At 42.3% G+C, this 18,032-nt stretch overlaps 1 protein-coding gene across 1 annotated transcript in view; it reads right to left on the bottom strand.

The window, feature by feature from the left end:
* The window catches only part of RFX7 (regulatory factor X7), a 47,775-nt gene that overhangs the window by 13,530 nt on the left and 16,213 nt on the right, over positions 1–18,032 (bottom strand). Inside the window, 3 exon segments of the mRNA XM_065847581.2 lie at positions 3,564–3,686; positions 4,420–4,502; positions 12,350–12,383. Of these exon segments, the coding sequence (XP_065703653.1) occupies positions 3,564–3,686; positions 4,420–4,502; positions 12,350–12,383 (240 nt within the window).

Genomic DNA, 18,032 nt, shown 5'->3' with positions numbered 1-18,032 from the left:
AGCTGTTTTGCTTATTTGAAGGGTGGGTGGGAAACAGATGGGGGGAGGGAAGGTCTGCGTAGAGATGAATGGCAACAGGCACGTGGTTGTTCATGTTCCTTTGTACAGAGCTCCCCTACATGATAAGAAGAAAAGGCCTTTTCTTTTTTTCCTAAGATGTTTGAATTAAATGGACTGGAGACATAAACTACACTAGGAGTGCACCTGAATTAAACCACAAAAAAAGATTAACCAAAACGCCAGTGAAGACAGTCAGGCAATGCAGCTCAGCTTACATAGCTTCCTAGGCAGAGAAACCACTTTGAATAGCAAATGATCAAGAATCTGTTGCATGAAATGACACAAAGATCTTGGCTTATTCAATCCAGAAAAGCAACTGGTCTCTAAAAATGGGTTAGAGTGAAGAACCTTAGTAAGAGGTAGGTTCTCATTAAATGGACAAAAACACTGGCACAGAAATGAGGCCTAAAAATCAGGTAGGGTAGAAGATAGATGTCTGAAAGCCATCAGAGGAATGAAACTGCAGGTCAGACTCCCAAGAGCAGCAGCAGAGGTGGGAAACAATTGCTTTAAATGGAGTTTGATTGGCTTTTAAAAGGAATATATAGGTAGTTGCTTATGACAGAGGACTGGATTTTACAACAATAGGTCCCACCCTGTTCCTATCAGGGAGTTCTATATAAAAACATGCATTAAGTTCCATCAAACACGATCAGTATCTATCTTGTGTTTGCTGTTTCACATGGTATTCCTATACCTACTGCCCTCTTCTGTGATAGGTTCCAAATAGTCTTCTAACTTGTTGGTTAACATCCTTAACACTTAGTGCATATAATCTATGCATCAGGTGGCATCAACAGGCCCATCAGCCAGTAAAGCAAAGATCAATGATTTACAGACTGAAGGAAAGAGATACAGGCTGACTCAAAGACCTCCTAGTCTATATTAAGCATATCAGTTGAATCTTCAGAGTACCAAACTTAAATATGAATTACTTCCTTTCCTTGTGCCACTAGCAGAAGCAAAATAAGAGGACCCAAATGTTTAATGAAGGCTCAACAAATCATTTTGTGGGCAAATAGGGATTTTGTCTGCATAAGTACTGCAGAACTGCACTTACACTTGAAATACTAGTTCCCTGCACTCAGCTATATTTACACCTGGCTGCCTCCAGAAGGGTGTCTACTAACAGGGAGAAGATTCCCAAGTAAAACCAACTTGCAAGAAAACATTGAAAGGATTTGATGGGAAGGAGCATCTACTTTCTGCACGCTAGATAACACCTTAGAGAGCTCCCCATGAGTTCCCGTATTTTCCAGGCTGTATCCCCAAATAGCTCCCAGAGGCAGCTGGCAGAAGAACCACGTGTGCCCAACAGAAACACAGCTTCTTACAGCCCAGTGTATTCTGTCAGTGCAAGCGGTGTCGCAGCACCAACCAGAGGTGAACCAGCTCTCATCTGCCTTCTTTCTGAAATTCAGCTGCAAGCTCTCAACCCTCCCAACTGTTACTGCCTTATGATGCGATTTTCATTTATTATATGCCTTTCAAAAGGACGATGAATCAATTCACTTTTATCCACTTATAGATGGGAGTTCACAATTAAATTTAAGAGCAAGAAAACAGAAAAAAGAGCCACTGTGTTGAATAAGCACAGCGAGAAAAGGCTACTGAAAGGTAGAGGAGCTGGAACACTATTGACACTTCTCAATGGTTGACTCGTGTGGAGTGCAAGCTTCTAAGCTGCTGACTTTTCCCTCTTCACAGAAGGAAAAAACAAAAAAACAAAAAGAAGAAAAAACCCACAATCAAACCCACACACATAAAAGGTGATGCGGAAGCCCAACAGTTTTGCAAGATTTATTTCGACTAAAATTTACAGTAGGAATTGAGATGCTGGTATGACATGGCACTCTTCTGAAGCCTTGTAACTTTGATTTAGATGTGCAGAGTGCATAAGCTTGCTCACTGCGCACTCACGCAATATCTGTCTTTGCACACGCAGGAGAGAAACGGTAACTTGTTAATATGGCAAAGTGAGTTTTGAGAGGTCTTAATACTCTTAGGCAAAGAAAAATGACTTATCGAGACTAACCCTCTTATCTATTTATATGCCTGTCCCTACCTCCCACTCCAAGACTACTCTTCCTTTGGTGTGCAAGAATAACTCACGAAAATATTCAAAGAAACTGAATGTTTTAAAAACAGAACAGATGCTTTCAAAGGAGAACAGATTCCAAACATTTGATATTTTCCTGAATATTTGCTTACCACCCTTATTTTGTTAGGAAAAAAACCACAATACACAAATACTTGATGCAGCTACATACAAAAGCCATCCAAATTTCACACTCCACAATCTGTAGATGATGATTTTTCCGGGCATCTGCAGCTTGGCACAGCATGGAAGCCAAGCAGATTTGTTGCTGAAGCAGGCCATAAATTATTTAATAAGAAATATATTTAAGAATAACGCTCCCATCTCTCTCCCGCACAGCAGCTGCCGCTGTTGCTGTGTCTGCGCGAGCGGCTGCTGCCCGGGGATTGGCCACCCCAGCACGTCTGTGCATTGGCTGCACTTCCCGGCTGCGTCACCACTCCAGTCGGTGGCGAGATCTCAGAAATAGGTGTGTGCATGTTGATCAACCCCAGGCAAACGAATGCCATCATGTTTCAGTTCAGTCAGAGTAAAAAAACTTGACCAGAAAGCGTTAATTAAAAGCAGGTATTCGCAGAAGGCAACCCCACAATAACAATTACTAAGGGCTGAATCCTGTAGGCACTTAGGAGGTGAAGGGACTCAGCTCACTGCAAATTACTGCAGTCGTTCAGATTATGGAAATATTCATACTAGATCATAAATCTGTTATTCATCTTCAGGCAACTGGGCTGAGGATGATTTTTTTCCCCTGTGGGGAATGTTCTGTAAATGAATTCAAATCCAACTTCCAGACAGCTCCCTCTCCCTTGCTGCTAATCGCTTTCTCGTTACATGGTAGCTTTGACACTTGACAACACAGACTCACAGTGGCCTTGGTTACTGGTTTCATACATATTCAGATATATTGTGCCTCTGTAGCAATCAGGTTTGCTGCAGAAAAGTCCAATAATTATGCATTATTCTGGAAAGAAAGGTGTGATGAGCTAGATCTTATGTGCAAAATAGCTGCATTTCCAGGAGGAACAATTAAGCCCCTCATCCTTTTTAAGGCAGTCATATACGTATGTATATAGAAGCAGACAAAAACATACTCTAAGATAGTAAACAGTGCTTTTTATCTGTGCCACTCTGTCCACAAAACAAAACCAATATTCATACAGATATTTACTTGTTAAGAAATACTTGTACCTTTCCTTCAGCATATGTTATGCACAATTTAAAACCACAGTCTTATCTTCAGTGGCAGAAATAACAAATACAGTTTGCCTCACTGTAGCTAGTACGTACATGAGGCCTTGTTCTGCTATATGCACTTGTACATCAGTGGAGTACCAGTACAGCCAGTGTCAAAGAGCTACACTTGCTAAAGCCGTATGTACAGATCCAGTTGGGAAGCACTCACTTGTATTCATCATAAACCTCCTGCTTGGGAAGGGATGTCTCGGGGTGCTCTTCCAAGGTGTTCCGTATCCACGAGAAGGCATGCATCTGCTGGGCACGGCTGGACGACATGGAGATCTGATCGCTAGGGAAAGAAGAAGCAGTGCCGATGAAGAGTTCGCTCCATAGCTCCTCCTCAGTTACAAGACTTAATAATTGTCTGCTTACACAGGTGGAGAGACACCAGAGACAACAAGCCACTACCTCACACATTCAGCTGTTCCTTGAGGCCCAGGCAGCAGTTATTGCCCTCTTTCATCTACAATTTGGCAAAGACTCCACACTCCAGTTCTTGACTGATTTACAGACATGAGCAGACAGTGATGGGCAAGAGTTCACCCTCCTGCTTACAGGCAGCCCTGAGTGCTTCCTGCAGGCACTTGTCTGCCTATAACCACCCAACTGGGAACATACACTAACTCTGTGATGTTGTGATCTGCAGGCTGTTTTTCTAGACCTCTTTTTGTCAAACAAATGTTACCAGAAATACCAGCAGTTCCTTCATTTCCCCACCACTACATTTGTGCTGCTGTATTATCACTTCCTACATGAAAAGCAACAGAACGATCACACTTCGGCTGCAGAACACTTTCTCTGATGACTCTTGTATTTTAGGAGTTTTATATTTACAAGCTATTCATGCACAAAAGGTACAAAAGTTTAAAAAAAGCTATCTTCAGGAAAATAAGAGTCCTTAATCTTTAAAAAGGGCTGCTTCTGCTACCAAACACATTATGTGAATGGTTCCTCAGCAGTTAAGTGCCACAGAAGTAAGTTTTCAGTACTAACTGCTCACACTTACACACTCACACACGTACCTTTTGTCTCCATTGCTGGGACCCGAAGGCAGCTGAAGGTAGAGGTAGAGTTTCTCTAGGTCTGTAAACTTCTCAACGTCTTGCTAGATAAAAAAGGTGTTTTGGTTAAAAAGAAAACAGTGGGGGGAGGCAGAGAGAGAAAAAGCGAACAATAAGAGTTGAGCTCGACAGCTAAAACCTGTCATCCAACAGTATATTCCTAAATAATATAATTTTAAACAAGATAATATGTGAAATACTGTGACTGTGAACACTCTGGCACTAGAAATGTGAGTTTCTATTTTATTGGCACGCCATCACAAATTCGAAATCACTGGTCACCATTTCAAAATTCATGTGCAACAAAAGCAGAATCTGGAAAAAACGTCAGTAATAGATCCCTTCTGTAACCAGTCACGTAACATGAAAGCTTTATCTTCTCAGAGCACACACGGAGCACCTCTGAGAGCGCAGTATAAAAACCAGCCATGCTGTAACAATGCAGGATGTCAGACCTGATCCTGCAATCCACTATATATAAATAGTTAAGCATCACAGATTCCAATTTTCATTCAATTTCATTTTAAAATCTCTCTATATACATATGGGGTTTTTTGTGTGTTTGCTTTGGAAATCAGACTTATTGAACAGGTACGGAAGACAAGTTGTTCAGCTAACATGAACCTCAGTGATGCTGGACTCATCCTCCAGAGGATACCAGCTGAGGATTGGACACAAGGGGGGGTTTTACCTGGTGTATGCAAATAGTGATTGCCACATACAAACTCAAAGCCTCCCATGACACCTGTTCATGTCAGAATACAGCTTCTGGATTACAGTTAATTCTCTTTTCCTTTACTGGTGTCTTACTGCCAATGTAAGCTTTTCCAAAAGGAAGAGAAAAGACAAGAGCAGGACTGACAGGGAGTGAGACCTGGCTGTTTGCTTCAGCTACAAATTAATAAAGAGCAGAGAAACTACAAACCTGAATTTCATTTTAGCCAGGGCTCCCTACCTGCCCCAGTCCTGTCCAGATCCACCTCACTTGAGCTGGCCCAGAACTGACAGCAGTGCTGGGGAGGTGAGCTCTCGCCTCCCCCGCTGGCTTTGTGCCCAGTGCAGGGTCCCCCCAGACGCTGGACAAGGGCCAGTGGGACCTGCGGTCGCTAATCCCCCGTCTACACCCACCGCAAAATCACTGCACAGAACTGGGCCACCAGCAACGCGACAGACGCTGTCAGAGCCAAGAGAAACACTTCCAGCAGCGGCCAGGTAACAGACACTGGATTCGCTGCTTTTACAAGCTGCAGCAAACCACAACATTTGGGTTGGGTTTGGTTTGTTTTTTTCCTCTGACAAACTCCTGAAGTTTGCTGATACCAATTTCTGTGTGGCTCTACAGCAGCTTACACAGCAGTGGTGCCCAGACCACCAAATATCCAGAGAGGCATTTCTTAATGGGTGGACTTTGTCCAATTCTGCTCTTCCTTTCCTGCATAAATCACACCATTTGGACTGGTGGGTTTTTCTTTAACAAACCCACTACTGAAAAGATGAACCTTCTTCAAAGTAAGAATTTACAGAAACTTAATCATTAATTTATGAAAAAAATATAAATTTAACAACTGCAAGAACATTTGCACTGATTTATTAGACCTCTTCTTTGAGAAACTTAGTTGCTTTTTGTTTTAAACGGAAAATGCCAAAGTACCATTCCAAAGGACACAGTTCGGATGAGATTCCCTTGCATGGTAAGCGCTAATCCGTGAAGCAATAGCATTCAAGGGAAAACAAAACCAAAAATTCCCAATGACTCTGACACTGAGGTGGAAGACAATCTCTCACTTCCAAATCTGACGTGCCACAGTGCAGCAGAAAGGGCAAGGTTTTAGAAGCAACATTAAATCTTCCATCAAAAAATACTCAAGTAGCCTCAGTGCCCACAGCAGTTGAAGCAACTTGTGCTTCATGTCCTGGCAGAAGGAAGGGGCTGTGGGGAAGGTCCTACCTGAGCTGGGGAGGCTGCTACACAGGCCCTGTCTGTCAAATTCTCTAATTAAAAAAACAAAACAAAACCCAGCAATGTATGTGTAGAGAAAAAACTGGCCGCAGGCAGCACTTTCCACACAGCTCCTCCGGCTGTGGGGCAGCACCACCGCCTCCAAACTGGAGTTCGCTGCAGGCAGGAGTCACAGGCAGCTCACAGATGTAATCCTACCTGGGTGATAATTAGATAAACCTAAGCTTATTAGATGAGACTGAATCTATTTAGAGAAAATCATCTTAAAACTGTAGAAGTGGCAGCAAAGGGATGGAGTGTGACAGTCAGTGCAAGCGGATTCAGGAAACATTATGTTTTGTTTAGTTTATAAATTTGTTAAACGTTATGTTTGGTATAAACAGTATGAACTGTTTTCTCCAAACATTTCTGAAACTCTCAAAACTTGGTTTACAACCTCAGTAAATACAATCTCTTCAACCTCAGCTGACATCCACCAGTTCTCAGTGCTAAAGGTCTGGTGAAATCAGCAACAACTCTGCTACTGCAACTGTTGCAAGTATCAAAACTTTCAAATTTCTTAACACAATCAGAAAAGCATTTGGGAAAGCAGAGGAACATATCAGCTGGGCTGCCGACTACTGACCAAGAAGAAAAAGATTCATTCAATCCTGAGTTTTTCTTTGTGCTAAATTGCATGTATATGGAAAAGAAACAAACACACAAAATATACTCTAAACTTTCTCCACTACCACCTCCCAAATAGGTCAATAGTCTGGAAAAAACAGGTCAATAGAGCGGAAGAGAGTCACAGCATCAAAAGGAAGATTGCAATACTGGCACTGTCTTGGACACATTCCCCTTTGCGCAGCTCATTAAAGCTTATGCTACGGTAGTTTTAAAACCCATACAGAATGTAAATTGTCTGGGGAATTCTCTTCTGCTACTTAGAAGTATCTAAGCAAAAATTACACTTCAGGTTTCCTGATCTTGATTGACTGGTTCTATCAAATCAGATGAAGACTGTCTAGCTCTCCAAAGGCTATTTATAAATGGTATTTCTTGAAGTTGCATTAGGAAAATGCGTAAGCATGCCAAACTGCTTGCAGGAGTGAGGCGGAAAGCCATCAGAAAGCACCACCTCTGTTACTCTTGGTTTTCACACATTTATCTCCTCTGACTGGAACCACATTAAATGAAGGAAGATTCAGTGGAGACGGGGAACAAGCAGCGTTCATACTTATTTTCCCAACTTGGCTTCAGTTTAGCTAAAAAGATCCATCGAGTACGCCAAGTATCTGAGTGATCTTATATTCTGAGACAGAAAAACTGAAGACAAAGAATTAGAAACCTCAAGTTACAGCTAAGCAAACAGTAACATACAAAGGAGCAGAAGTCTACCTGATATTTTTGTTCTGACAGTTACCAAATACAGTTCGCTTAAGAAAGGCACAAAACATGTAGCAAATAAACAAAACCAGAGCTCCATTTATATTTGCACTCTCAGTGGCCACACAGATCAGCTCCAAATCAACCTGTGCTTCTGCTGCCTAAGAAAGAGAAAAACGGTGTCTCAGGAAGAAAAGCAACTTTCTTTTTTATTCTAACAGGCATTTTGATTAAGCAAATAAACAGCTCTAAAATAAAAGAGGACAGCCAAAATGTGGTTATTTATGGTTTTGTTGAGCTTTTCTTTTGTGGTTTGTTTTGTGGTTTTTTTGCGTTTTTGTTTGTTTGGGTTTTTTCATGAAAATAGCAGGTTTTGATATTTGGTTCCATTCTTGGAAACACTGACTTTTCACTGAAACTTTTTGCAGCACAAAGTACAAAGATCAGTTCAACACAGTGTCATTAAGGACTTAACCTGTTTTATAGGAAACATGAGTTTATTCAAGTTTCTGCTTGAACCAGACAACGCAGAGACTGGAACATGAGTCTCCAGAATCACAAAATCCCATTTAAGGTGTCCTGATCTTGGTGGATTGGTTCTCTCTATCTGGTTTTATCTGACTGCTGATCTACTGTCAGGTCACAAACGTTAGTGAAGTTTAATCCTAAAGTTGTCAAAAGGGATTACCATGGGAAAAGTCCAGGGAACGTGCTTCTGGATTGTTTTAAAGAAGAAAATATTTAGTCAGGCCAAACTTTAAATAAGATAGAGGAAGAATATACTACAGAACCATTAGTAGAGTTACAACTTCTCTAATGAATACAGTGAAAAATGGCATTCAAATTTGAACTATTTATTTCCACAGTGAAGGCAGAATTACAGGTTATTTCTGTCCTTGCGTTCCAGTGAAGGGGAGCAGGAGGCCAGAGGCACTGCTGCAAGCTTTTTGCAAGGCTACTATTTTAAAGAGCAGGGACTGATCTTAATATTTCCACATCTTGAGTATTTATAGATTACTATACTGTAATCGAAGTTAAAAAGGCTATGCCAATGGCAATGTAACTTGCACCTACTGGCAGACTGGTTCTGAAACTTGTCATACTTCAGCAAAAGAAACATCTATTATTTAACAACCAGGCTAAGAATAGCCAAGTAGTCAAGCAATCATCTCCCCACTTCATGAATAGAGAAACAAGAAGCAAAGGTTAAATAATTTGCTCAAGGTCAGATGGTTTGCTGGAAATATGATCAAAACAGAAATAGATAATACTTGAAACAGAACCTGTTATTCTAAAAAGCTGCTCATAAATACATTTGATATGCCCTAGCTGAACAGAAGCAGAAAAATACTTCAGGTGCTAAATATTCCAAACAAGCCCTAAAAACACATGGCAGCTTTATACTGACAGTGTCCAAGCACAGCTGCCAAAGCTTCACGGAGCTCCTGCCTGTTTCCTGTATGGCCAACAAGACAAGTGACAAGCGACCACCTTCTCAGCAGCAGGACCGAGCCACATTGCTCCATCAGCTCCTGCCCACCTGCACCTGCTCCAGCCACCAGCAGCATCGGTTTTCAGGGCTCTCTCGCAGCACTGACCTCTTTTCAGAGGACTAAGGAAAGAAACCTTAACCTTCTTGCTGAGCGCTTATATGGAGCACACCATTTTAAACAGCGGGTTCAAGAGTTCACTTAGTATGTGGCAACAAATACAACAAGCGAAGTCATAAGAGAATCTACTGCTAGACATGTTTACTACAGTTAAAAAGATGTTATAATGAATTTTTAATGGCTGTTTACACCACAATTCTTGCTAATTATCTTTTTTGGATTGCACAGCATACAATGATTTTCTTATGATCTTCCAGAAACTGACAGTATGTCAGAATGTAAGTGGTGCAGTATAACAAATAAGAGGCAGATAACTTTGGTCTCTTGTATGAGTAATTGCAGTCCCAGTGCCCTTATACTAGCTGTTTTCTGTAGTCCTCTCCTGCTACTCCCTCCACAAAGTCTATTGCCATTACCTCTGTTTCTTCTTCCTATTTCTCTCTTTCTCACTATCCTGTGTTGAGCTAGGATATGTATGTACTAAAGAGCATTTGTGTGCAGTTCTGCACACTGCGGCTGTGACTGGTGCTACCAAACACAAATGGCAACAAAGCTAGTCTGATTTTTTTCTATTGGTGTTTTTTTGTTGTTGTTTTGCCAGCAAACTGATAAAGCTTAAATGCTTTAGCGTCTTGTCAGCACCTTCCAACGTAACTGAAAGCTAGTCCCAAATCTCCTTACAGTAAGAACGGAGACAAAGGACAGACATTGTCCCTTTATGCACCATGAGGCTTGATTCAAAGGCCCTGAAAATGCTTCCATCTGAACCAAACATGTAAGAATGTGTATTTAAAGGAAATGTTCTGACCTGCCCATAAGCTTGGAGCTGGATCCTGCAGGCAGCTGGTACCTCAGTCACAGGCTGCTCTGACAAGCCCATTAACATTCCACAAAGAAGCAACCTGCTCATCTCCCTTCTGCAGCACAAAACCGGACAGCTCTGCAAGGAAGCTCCAAGCAAGTTATTTGGAGCTATATAGTCACAGCCTTTTATTTTAATATAGTGTTACATTCTGTCTTGCAGCTCACAGCTTTCCAAAAGCATGTGAAAAACCAGAAACCATTTTTCCAGAATCCAGCTTTTCATTTCCTGCAACTACTCTGGTCTTGGATTTTTCTTTTTTAAACTACCTGAATAGCATCAGATCCCCCTTTGCTAACCTAGAGTGGCCTTTCCACTGTTGACAGGGCTCCTCTGAATTCATCAGCGGAACAGACAAGGATGCATCTGGAACAGAAAATCAGACCATCAGGACATCCGGACAGACCATCAGACATCAGGACTCTGTTCCAAGTCAGGCTATAGAGAATGCTTTGATTCCAAGAGCACTACTCAGAAAAGCAGCACATCCTTCCAGTGGATGAGACCTACACAAACGATGGGCTCACACAAACTGAGCCCATCCCTACCTCAGTACCATAGGGCCACGAATTTGCAGAATTTAACGCAAGAATAGTTTTAGTGTAATTCCATTTTCTTAGAACAGATTTCCAAGAAGCAGATGACCAGTTAACCTCTTACTTATTTACTCCCTCTCCAATGCTACTTAGGAACACCTACCCCCATCTCCCATTTCTCGCTATGGAAAAACCTCGTGTTAAAAGAGTTTTACAAGTGCAATTTGTCCCTTTGCCACTGAAGGCTCACAAAAAAAATAAAGATCTTCAGACACCTTCTGTGTGTCCACAAATGTCAATGAGGAATAAAGTGGACAAAAATGACATTTTTGCATTGCTATTTTAGTTGGATGCATCCAAAAATTTTTAAGCATAGGCAAAACTGGGTTTGAAGTTCATTTGCAATACAACAATACAGCTTATTTTAAACCTCTTACCACAATGAATTAAGACAACATTTTAAGGAAAGAGAATTCAGCGCCATCTGAATTAGCCTCTGATAATATAACTTGAAGGAGTATTCTTATCTAGCTCAGCCATACAGCTGAACAGATTCTACTTGATAGTATCCAGATGGTTGTCTATGTCATCTTTTTATCTTACCCGCTGGTAGTTCTGGATGAAATGCTGAAGGTAGAAAGTCAGAATAAGCAGTCCCTTCCAGTCTTAAGATTTATGAACTCAGACTCCGATTTAAAGAAATTCACAGCCTGCTCACTACTAAAAACAAACAAATAAATCCTCTTTCTGAGTTAGTGCTCAATATGTGCTTCCTAGAAATAATCTCTTATCACTGTCTAGATCCTATTATTTTAATGCACAAAGGAAGATGACATTTACGCATTGCAAGGGCTTTCCTTCTTCAAAAAATACGATCTCCCTTTCCTTAGTAATACAGCTGACCTAACAACAGGACCTATGGAGCTGCGTATTTCTGGGAAGGTACCTGAGATGATGTGCAAATTTCGAAGTCAAAAAGATTCAAAAACAACACAAAACCAAACACTGATAATTATCAGACACCTGGAACATTTTCACAGACCAGAACATTAGTCTGCCTGGTTTTGTGCAAACACGCAGTTCTATCTTATTAATTCCTTAAAATGCAGCACTGGCCATGAATTAAATATTTCAAGGAACCACCAGCAAAAGCAACAATAATTGTCATTAAAGGCCTAAGGGCAATGGAATTGAAGGTACAATTAGCTTCTTGCATACTCTGATCTGTGCAACAAACAATCTTGCATTTAATAAAATCATGCTTACAAAAGCAGTAAGTCATCTTTTATGCTGTATCTATACTGACAGTTCGACGAGCAGCAATCAGAGCCACTTGTGGCTGGCAACAAGAGGTCAATACTTTCATGGAAAACAAACACAAAACCTACATCTTGTCTTTTTTTTGGCAGTTTTGGACTAATTTTAATCACATTTAGTAGCAGTACCTTAAAGCACTGCTAAGGAAAGGCGTCATAATAGCTGTCAGTCTCCAGAGCCATCTATTTTGGTCTTGCAGTTTATTAAATATTAAAAAGCATTCTGGAGTTGTACTTACCAAAATGCAGTCCACTTTAGATTGTACAGTTTTGCTAGACGTGAGGGAAGAAAGAGAGAATAGAAATCTTGAATTAATCTAAACAGCAATGACAAAAATGTTACATATTAGAATTTCTATCACTGTACTACAGGCTTAATCTCCTGCTGTGAAATATCCTGCTAGTCTAGGGAAGAATACTCCTCTGGCTATTTTTTGTAGAAACTCATCCCAAACTCCCAAACTTAACTGTTTGTTAGAATTCTTGCTGTTTTGCTCTTTTATATAAGAACTGTATTTTTTTTTAATGAAGTATCATTGCAACTGGGAGCTATTATCCCAAGTTGCAAAGCAGCCAGGATGGATGTCATGACTTTTATTGTAAGCTCTTCCACAATTCAGATGCATTTTACTTGTTCATCTGTAACACAATTAACATCCTCCTCTCCACATGCTCCAGTAAATCCCACCACTTCGAGGCATTTATTTCCAGCTTTCCAAAGAGCTCTACAAAGCAAACAATTGGTATCCAACAAGCAATTCAGGAGTTTTCCACGTTAGTCTCACTACCTCTCCGTTGGCTTATTAAGACGACACTGGGTGGGGACTGCGTTAAAGCATGCCATAAATGAGCTCAGTGTATGTGCCAAGGAGTGCAAATAGTGTGGACCTTATTATACTTCATACAAACACACCCATATGCAGCTTTTGTTTCTTAAGGATGCGGGATTTCACATGCTTGGTCTGACTGCATTAGCTGAAGGCATTTTATCATTGTTCTGATGAGGAGCAGGAGCTTTAACATGCAAAACCCAATACTCTTTGCTGCTGGACACGTACTGAACAAGCACTAAACAATCATTTTTGGAGCTCAGGGAGCGATTCTTTCCCTAGTAAAATAAAACATAATTCAATCTCCTGTCAACACAACAAAACATCTCATTTCCAGCTATTTTACTTTTGTACAGGTGCTACCACATACAAAGAAGGACCAAGTATGGTATCTGATGGATACACTAAAATCGAAAGTAATAAACAAGCAAAGTGTCTGGTGGTAACAGGAACCAAGGCCACTGAATCAGCATCTACTGCTGTATCAGATGCTCCAAGAGGCAGAAGCTCGGTTGTCCTGCTTTGCTACATCACCTCACTTTGAAACCAGACAGTCTAAAAATCTGTTCTGCAGGAGCTGCTGATACTGATGCTCCTTCTCACACAAATACTTCATATGCTATAATGACAGAACACAATAAAAAAAATTCCAACAGGTAAAAATATATGACAAATCCACAAAGTAGATACATCAGCAGCCATCCACTTCAGGTGACTTTGTGTAAGGGAAGGTAATCCAATGGGTGGACACTTGGGAACAGGAAGGAGTAAAGCAGATATGCTGGGGAACTCTGAGAACAGGGAATGCTTGGCACAGTAAAACGCGAGCTTTTCCTTGCCTGGGGGAAGATGCTCACATCTACTGCAGGCTCTGGACAAGGGAACCCACATGTCATCTCACTCTTCAAAAACCACCGTCTTTCTAGAGAAGTCAAAGGACACTAAGCATGTTAACCTGCTGCTAAGAGTTATCCCTGTGTCTGACCAAGTCCTGCCGACACGGACAGCTGCTCCAGCAGCGCTTCCTTCACCCTGGACTCCTGCACCAGCAGCACCTCACAGTCCTTGTGCTGCTGCAGATCCACAGCCTCTACTACAAAGCGGCACTTACAGCAGCAGGCAACGGGGTTCAGGCATGTGTGCCCGTTTTGTACCTATGGCTTCACAAGATAGCTTACTGCAGAAAAGGAGCATGGAGGATGAGGAGATGCAGGGTACAAGCAGCTCAAACTTAGTCCAAATACAGCCTCTACTCTACAGCCTTGCAGACGACATTGTGCACTAGGCTTTCCAGGAGAACACGCTTCAGCCAGCACGGCTTCCCTTCCTGCTACGTTCTGCCAAAGTGCAGATAAGAGCATCCGTTTGCATTAATAATGTCTTCTTGCAAAGAGAAAGAAGCAAGTTGCCAGGAGACAACTGGGCAGGAGAACCCTGGAGCTGTCCTTTTATCTCCAAATATTAGTCTGAATCAGTAAATGTAAACTCTCAAATTTAGTTCAGGCTCTCCCAGTTGCGACCTCTGCTCCCACAGCAGCAATCAATAGCGTCAATAGCATCAAGAGGATGCAGCAGAAGAGCAATAATAAGGCCCGCAAATACACCTTCTCTCTGTTCCCTTTTTGTCAACTGGTGGCACAAAAAGGATAGTCAAGTTTGTGTCCTCCAATCTGCAAGCAGAGTTTGTGACATTTTAAAAGGCAAAGGTCCTATGGCTTCAGCACGGATAAGCATGATGTCTATTCTAACATATTTTTTTCTTTTCTTCATGTCCTGCTCCATGCTCTCTATTATACTGGGAAGACATTGTTAAAATTTGTCAGTGGCCAAAAAGGCTTCTTTCATCCTGACTAAAGTACAGGATAACATGGCCTGATTCTATAAAGCCTGTGCCTAATGACATAAATGCTCCTAATTTACCTTCCAGTGGAGCTGTTCCATGCCAAAGGCAAGCAACAGCAACCCTGAGGAACCAGCCCTTTGCCTGGGAAGGTGCTGGGACAGTGACCTCCTCCTCGTGGTCCTGAGCACGACACAGAAAAGCTCCTGACACTGCAGGATGCATCTCCATCGAATCGGGAGATAAAAGGACAAGTGACAAAGGTGGCAAAGGAACAGCCATCCCAGTTACAATGTATTTGCCACTTTTGTTTATTTCACCCCACTTCTTCCTTTACTGACAGGACAAATGTGTTTGAAAGCTGAAATTTGGTTTACAAACAAATAACTCCGCTTCTGTCCCTGTCAAAAGCACCCCTTACTCAATTACTACTGCAATCACAGTAACTGCAACCAGCAATCACAAGGAGCACGGCTGAATCAGGTCCTACACAGAGCTACTTCTAATGTTCGGAGGCTGCTACCCACACACTTTGCTACACATCTAGGAACAGCTGCAGGAGAGCAGCGGGAGCAACAGATGTTCTCGCTAATGAAAATAACCATCTGAACCTACTAGGGACCTGGGCCATTGGAAAACTAAACTTTGAAACGGTGGGGTAACCAACAGCCAGTGCTGCTTCTCCTGGGGGCTTGCTGTGACTGCCCCCAGCCAGAAGCACCGCTGACATTACCTTCTCTTTCATAGCTCTTCATGGTGACAGTGTCCCTGAACTTACAATAGCTCACTTACTTGATCTACAACTTATTTCAGACTACTGCAAGTAGTTCCATCCATGACAAGAAGGTGCCTCTTGTGATTCTGGGGGTAGCTGTCTCTTATAAGTGACAGCAAAGGTGGCTGCTTTAACAGCTGCCTTGGATTTACCAGTTTGCACCAGATGCTGACCCACCACGAGAACCTGGGAGCATAAAACTACGTATCGAAACTTAGCCAAAAAAAACCAAAAAAACCAAACCAAAACACACAATTGCAATCGACAATGAAACTATTGCTTGACGGATACCACCATGCAGATTGTTTCCAGTCTGGATCAACCTGCTCACCTCTGAAGAGCTAGCATCAGCCCATCAAGAGTCTAGCTTCTAATTAGTAAAACAGCAGAGAAAAGGGGAGTTTCTTATCGTGTGGTTTAGTGAAGCGCAACAGGGTGGCTCCCTGTGAAAGCCGCTGTGTTTCATGGGGACCCTCAGTCCCACAGCCTCCCAGCACGTGCACTGGCCGCCTTGGGTCTGCAGTGGAAAGCATTACTGGAAAGCCTCCAGCCCATCTTAACAGCCTCAGCTTTCAACTCAACCTTTTAGGCCCAAGACCACTGAAAGAATCTTGAAGGTGACTTTGAAGGGTGCAGTAATTTAAGCTCCTAAATGCTGAAGCCACGTTTGCTAACTCCTGAAAGTATTCTGGGGAGAATGGGGAGAGGGGGAAAAAATCAGACTAAAGCATTTCCTCAAACTGCTCTTCTATCTTAAGCCAAAGTATGTGCGTCTGCTTTCCCTGACCTATTTATGTATTTCTACTCAAAACAGCCCCATATTAATGGCCCTGATGTGGCACAGGTAGAATGAGGAGTGTGTTCTCTCTCCAGGTGTGCAGCTGGGTTTACTCTGCACTGAGGGAGAAGGCAAGGAGATGTAATTTTTTTTTTTTCCTAAGTGGCATAAAACCAGATACTGCCAACCTTCCTCTAATTAAGCAATACTTTTCTTTCAGGAATAGGTAGCTGAGCTACGTTGAGCAATATGAGACTATTGTATTACAAGAGGTGGCAGAATTCAGTTGCTGTGAGCACATCGAGTATTTCCGTAAAGCTGCAAACAGCAGAAGCCCACATAACCACATGAGATATGAGAAGCCTTATGCCTGTGAGACCAGAAAGAGGAAGGTGGTTGGAAGGGGTAAAAGAAAGCCCTTATTAGCTACTGCCTAGTTAACTCTAAGCCTTCTCCAAGCCCACACAGCCACTGAAATTAACCCTTATCAGCATTCCAGCTGCAGATCATGCACGCCCCATGAAAGCCAGCAATTCCACAAGGAGGGGACCTCCCAGCCCCAGAAGTCCCAAGGGACACAGCTCTCATCATTCAGGCACTAGCAGTGGACTCAGCCGATGTCAATCTCAGCAATGAGTCCCGTTCAGCAAAATTCAGGGGACAAGTGGAGCCACAGTTTATTGTGCAAAATATTGTAATCATTTGACTAGGTGGTCAAACCCAGGAAGCCCAGAGTGATTTTTTCATTATAACTTCCATACCGACACTGATGTTGCCACAGATACTCTGTATCCTCTTCAGTCCAAGACTGCAAATATTTGCATAAACTGAATACCCATGCAAAACCAGCCCCTGTAGCTGTGTTCCGTGTGCTTGGTACATTTTGGACAGCCTGGGGAAAACATTATTTCTGCCAAACACTAATGCAATTTATGAAACAGAACCACTTTCCATCACAAAGCCAGGATCCACCTCCTGACCCAGCAGCAAGGGTTCCCCCACCGCAGGGCCCCCAGTTCCCACTACTCATGCATTACGCTACATTATTACCTGGTACACAGGATGCAGTAAGAAAAGTTGCAACTAGAAAGGAAAACCCCAGTGTGTAGTTACTTATCATCATCAGTGTTAACTAGTTACCATCTCAGTTAGAAAACCACCCACCCTCTCAGACAACTACTCAAGACAGAGATGAAGTTTATCAAGTTTTATTATTAAAAACCCCTTTCTTTGGAGAAGGGGGAAAACCAAAACCGACCCAACTCATAAGTTTTTCTCTTTTGAGAGTTCAGCACAAGACCAGCAACAGCTCAGCACAGGTTCAGCTAAAGAAGAGCAGCTGAGGCTGTTCAGGGCCCCAGGGAACCACCCCCCATGATGGTTCCCTCCTGGCCCCAGGTACCACCCGAGCCCGGTATGGCCACACACTGCTGCCCTGGTATTTTTACTCAGATATCTGAAAACAAGCCTTCTGTATGAGAACAATACTCGAGACAGCAGTTAGAGCTGTCTGCCAAGGAAGAACTATTTCAGCCACACAGCCTTTTAAAAATTACACAGCCCTGAAAGCCTCCATTTCACACTGCATCAACCATTCTCCCACACAATTTCCAAGGGTGGTTTGTCAAACTGCTTAACAACAGGGTCTACAGGTAGTCTGGAACGGCTGCTTTATCACAGCTCAATATCACAGGAGCAG

The sequence above is a fragment of the Patagioenas fasciata genome, chromosome 12, assembly GCF_037038585.1.
Source record: "Patagioenas fasciata isolate bPatFas1 chromosome 12, bPatFas1.hap1, whole genome shotgun sequence".
Taxonomy (NCBI): Eukaryota; Metazoa; Chordata; class Aves; order Columbiformes; family Columbidae; genus Patagioenas; species Patagioenas fasciata.
This window is presented reverse-complemented; position numbering and strand designations above follow the sequence as displayed.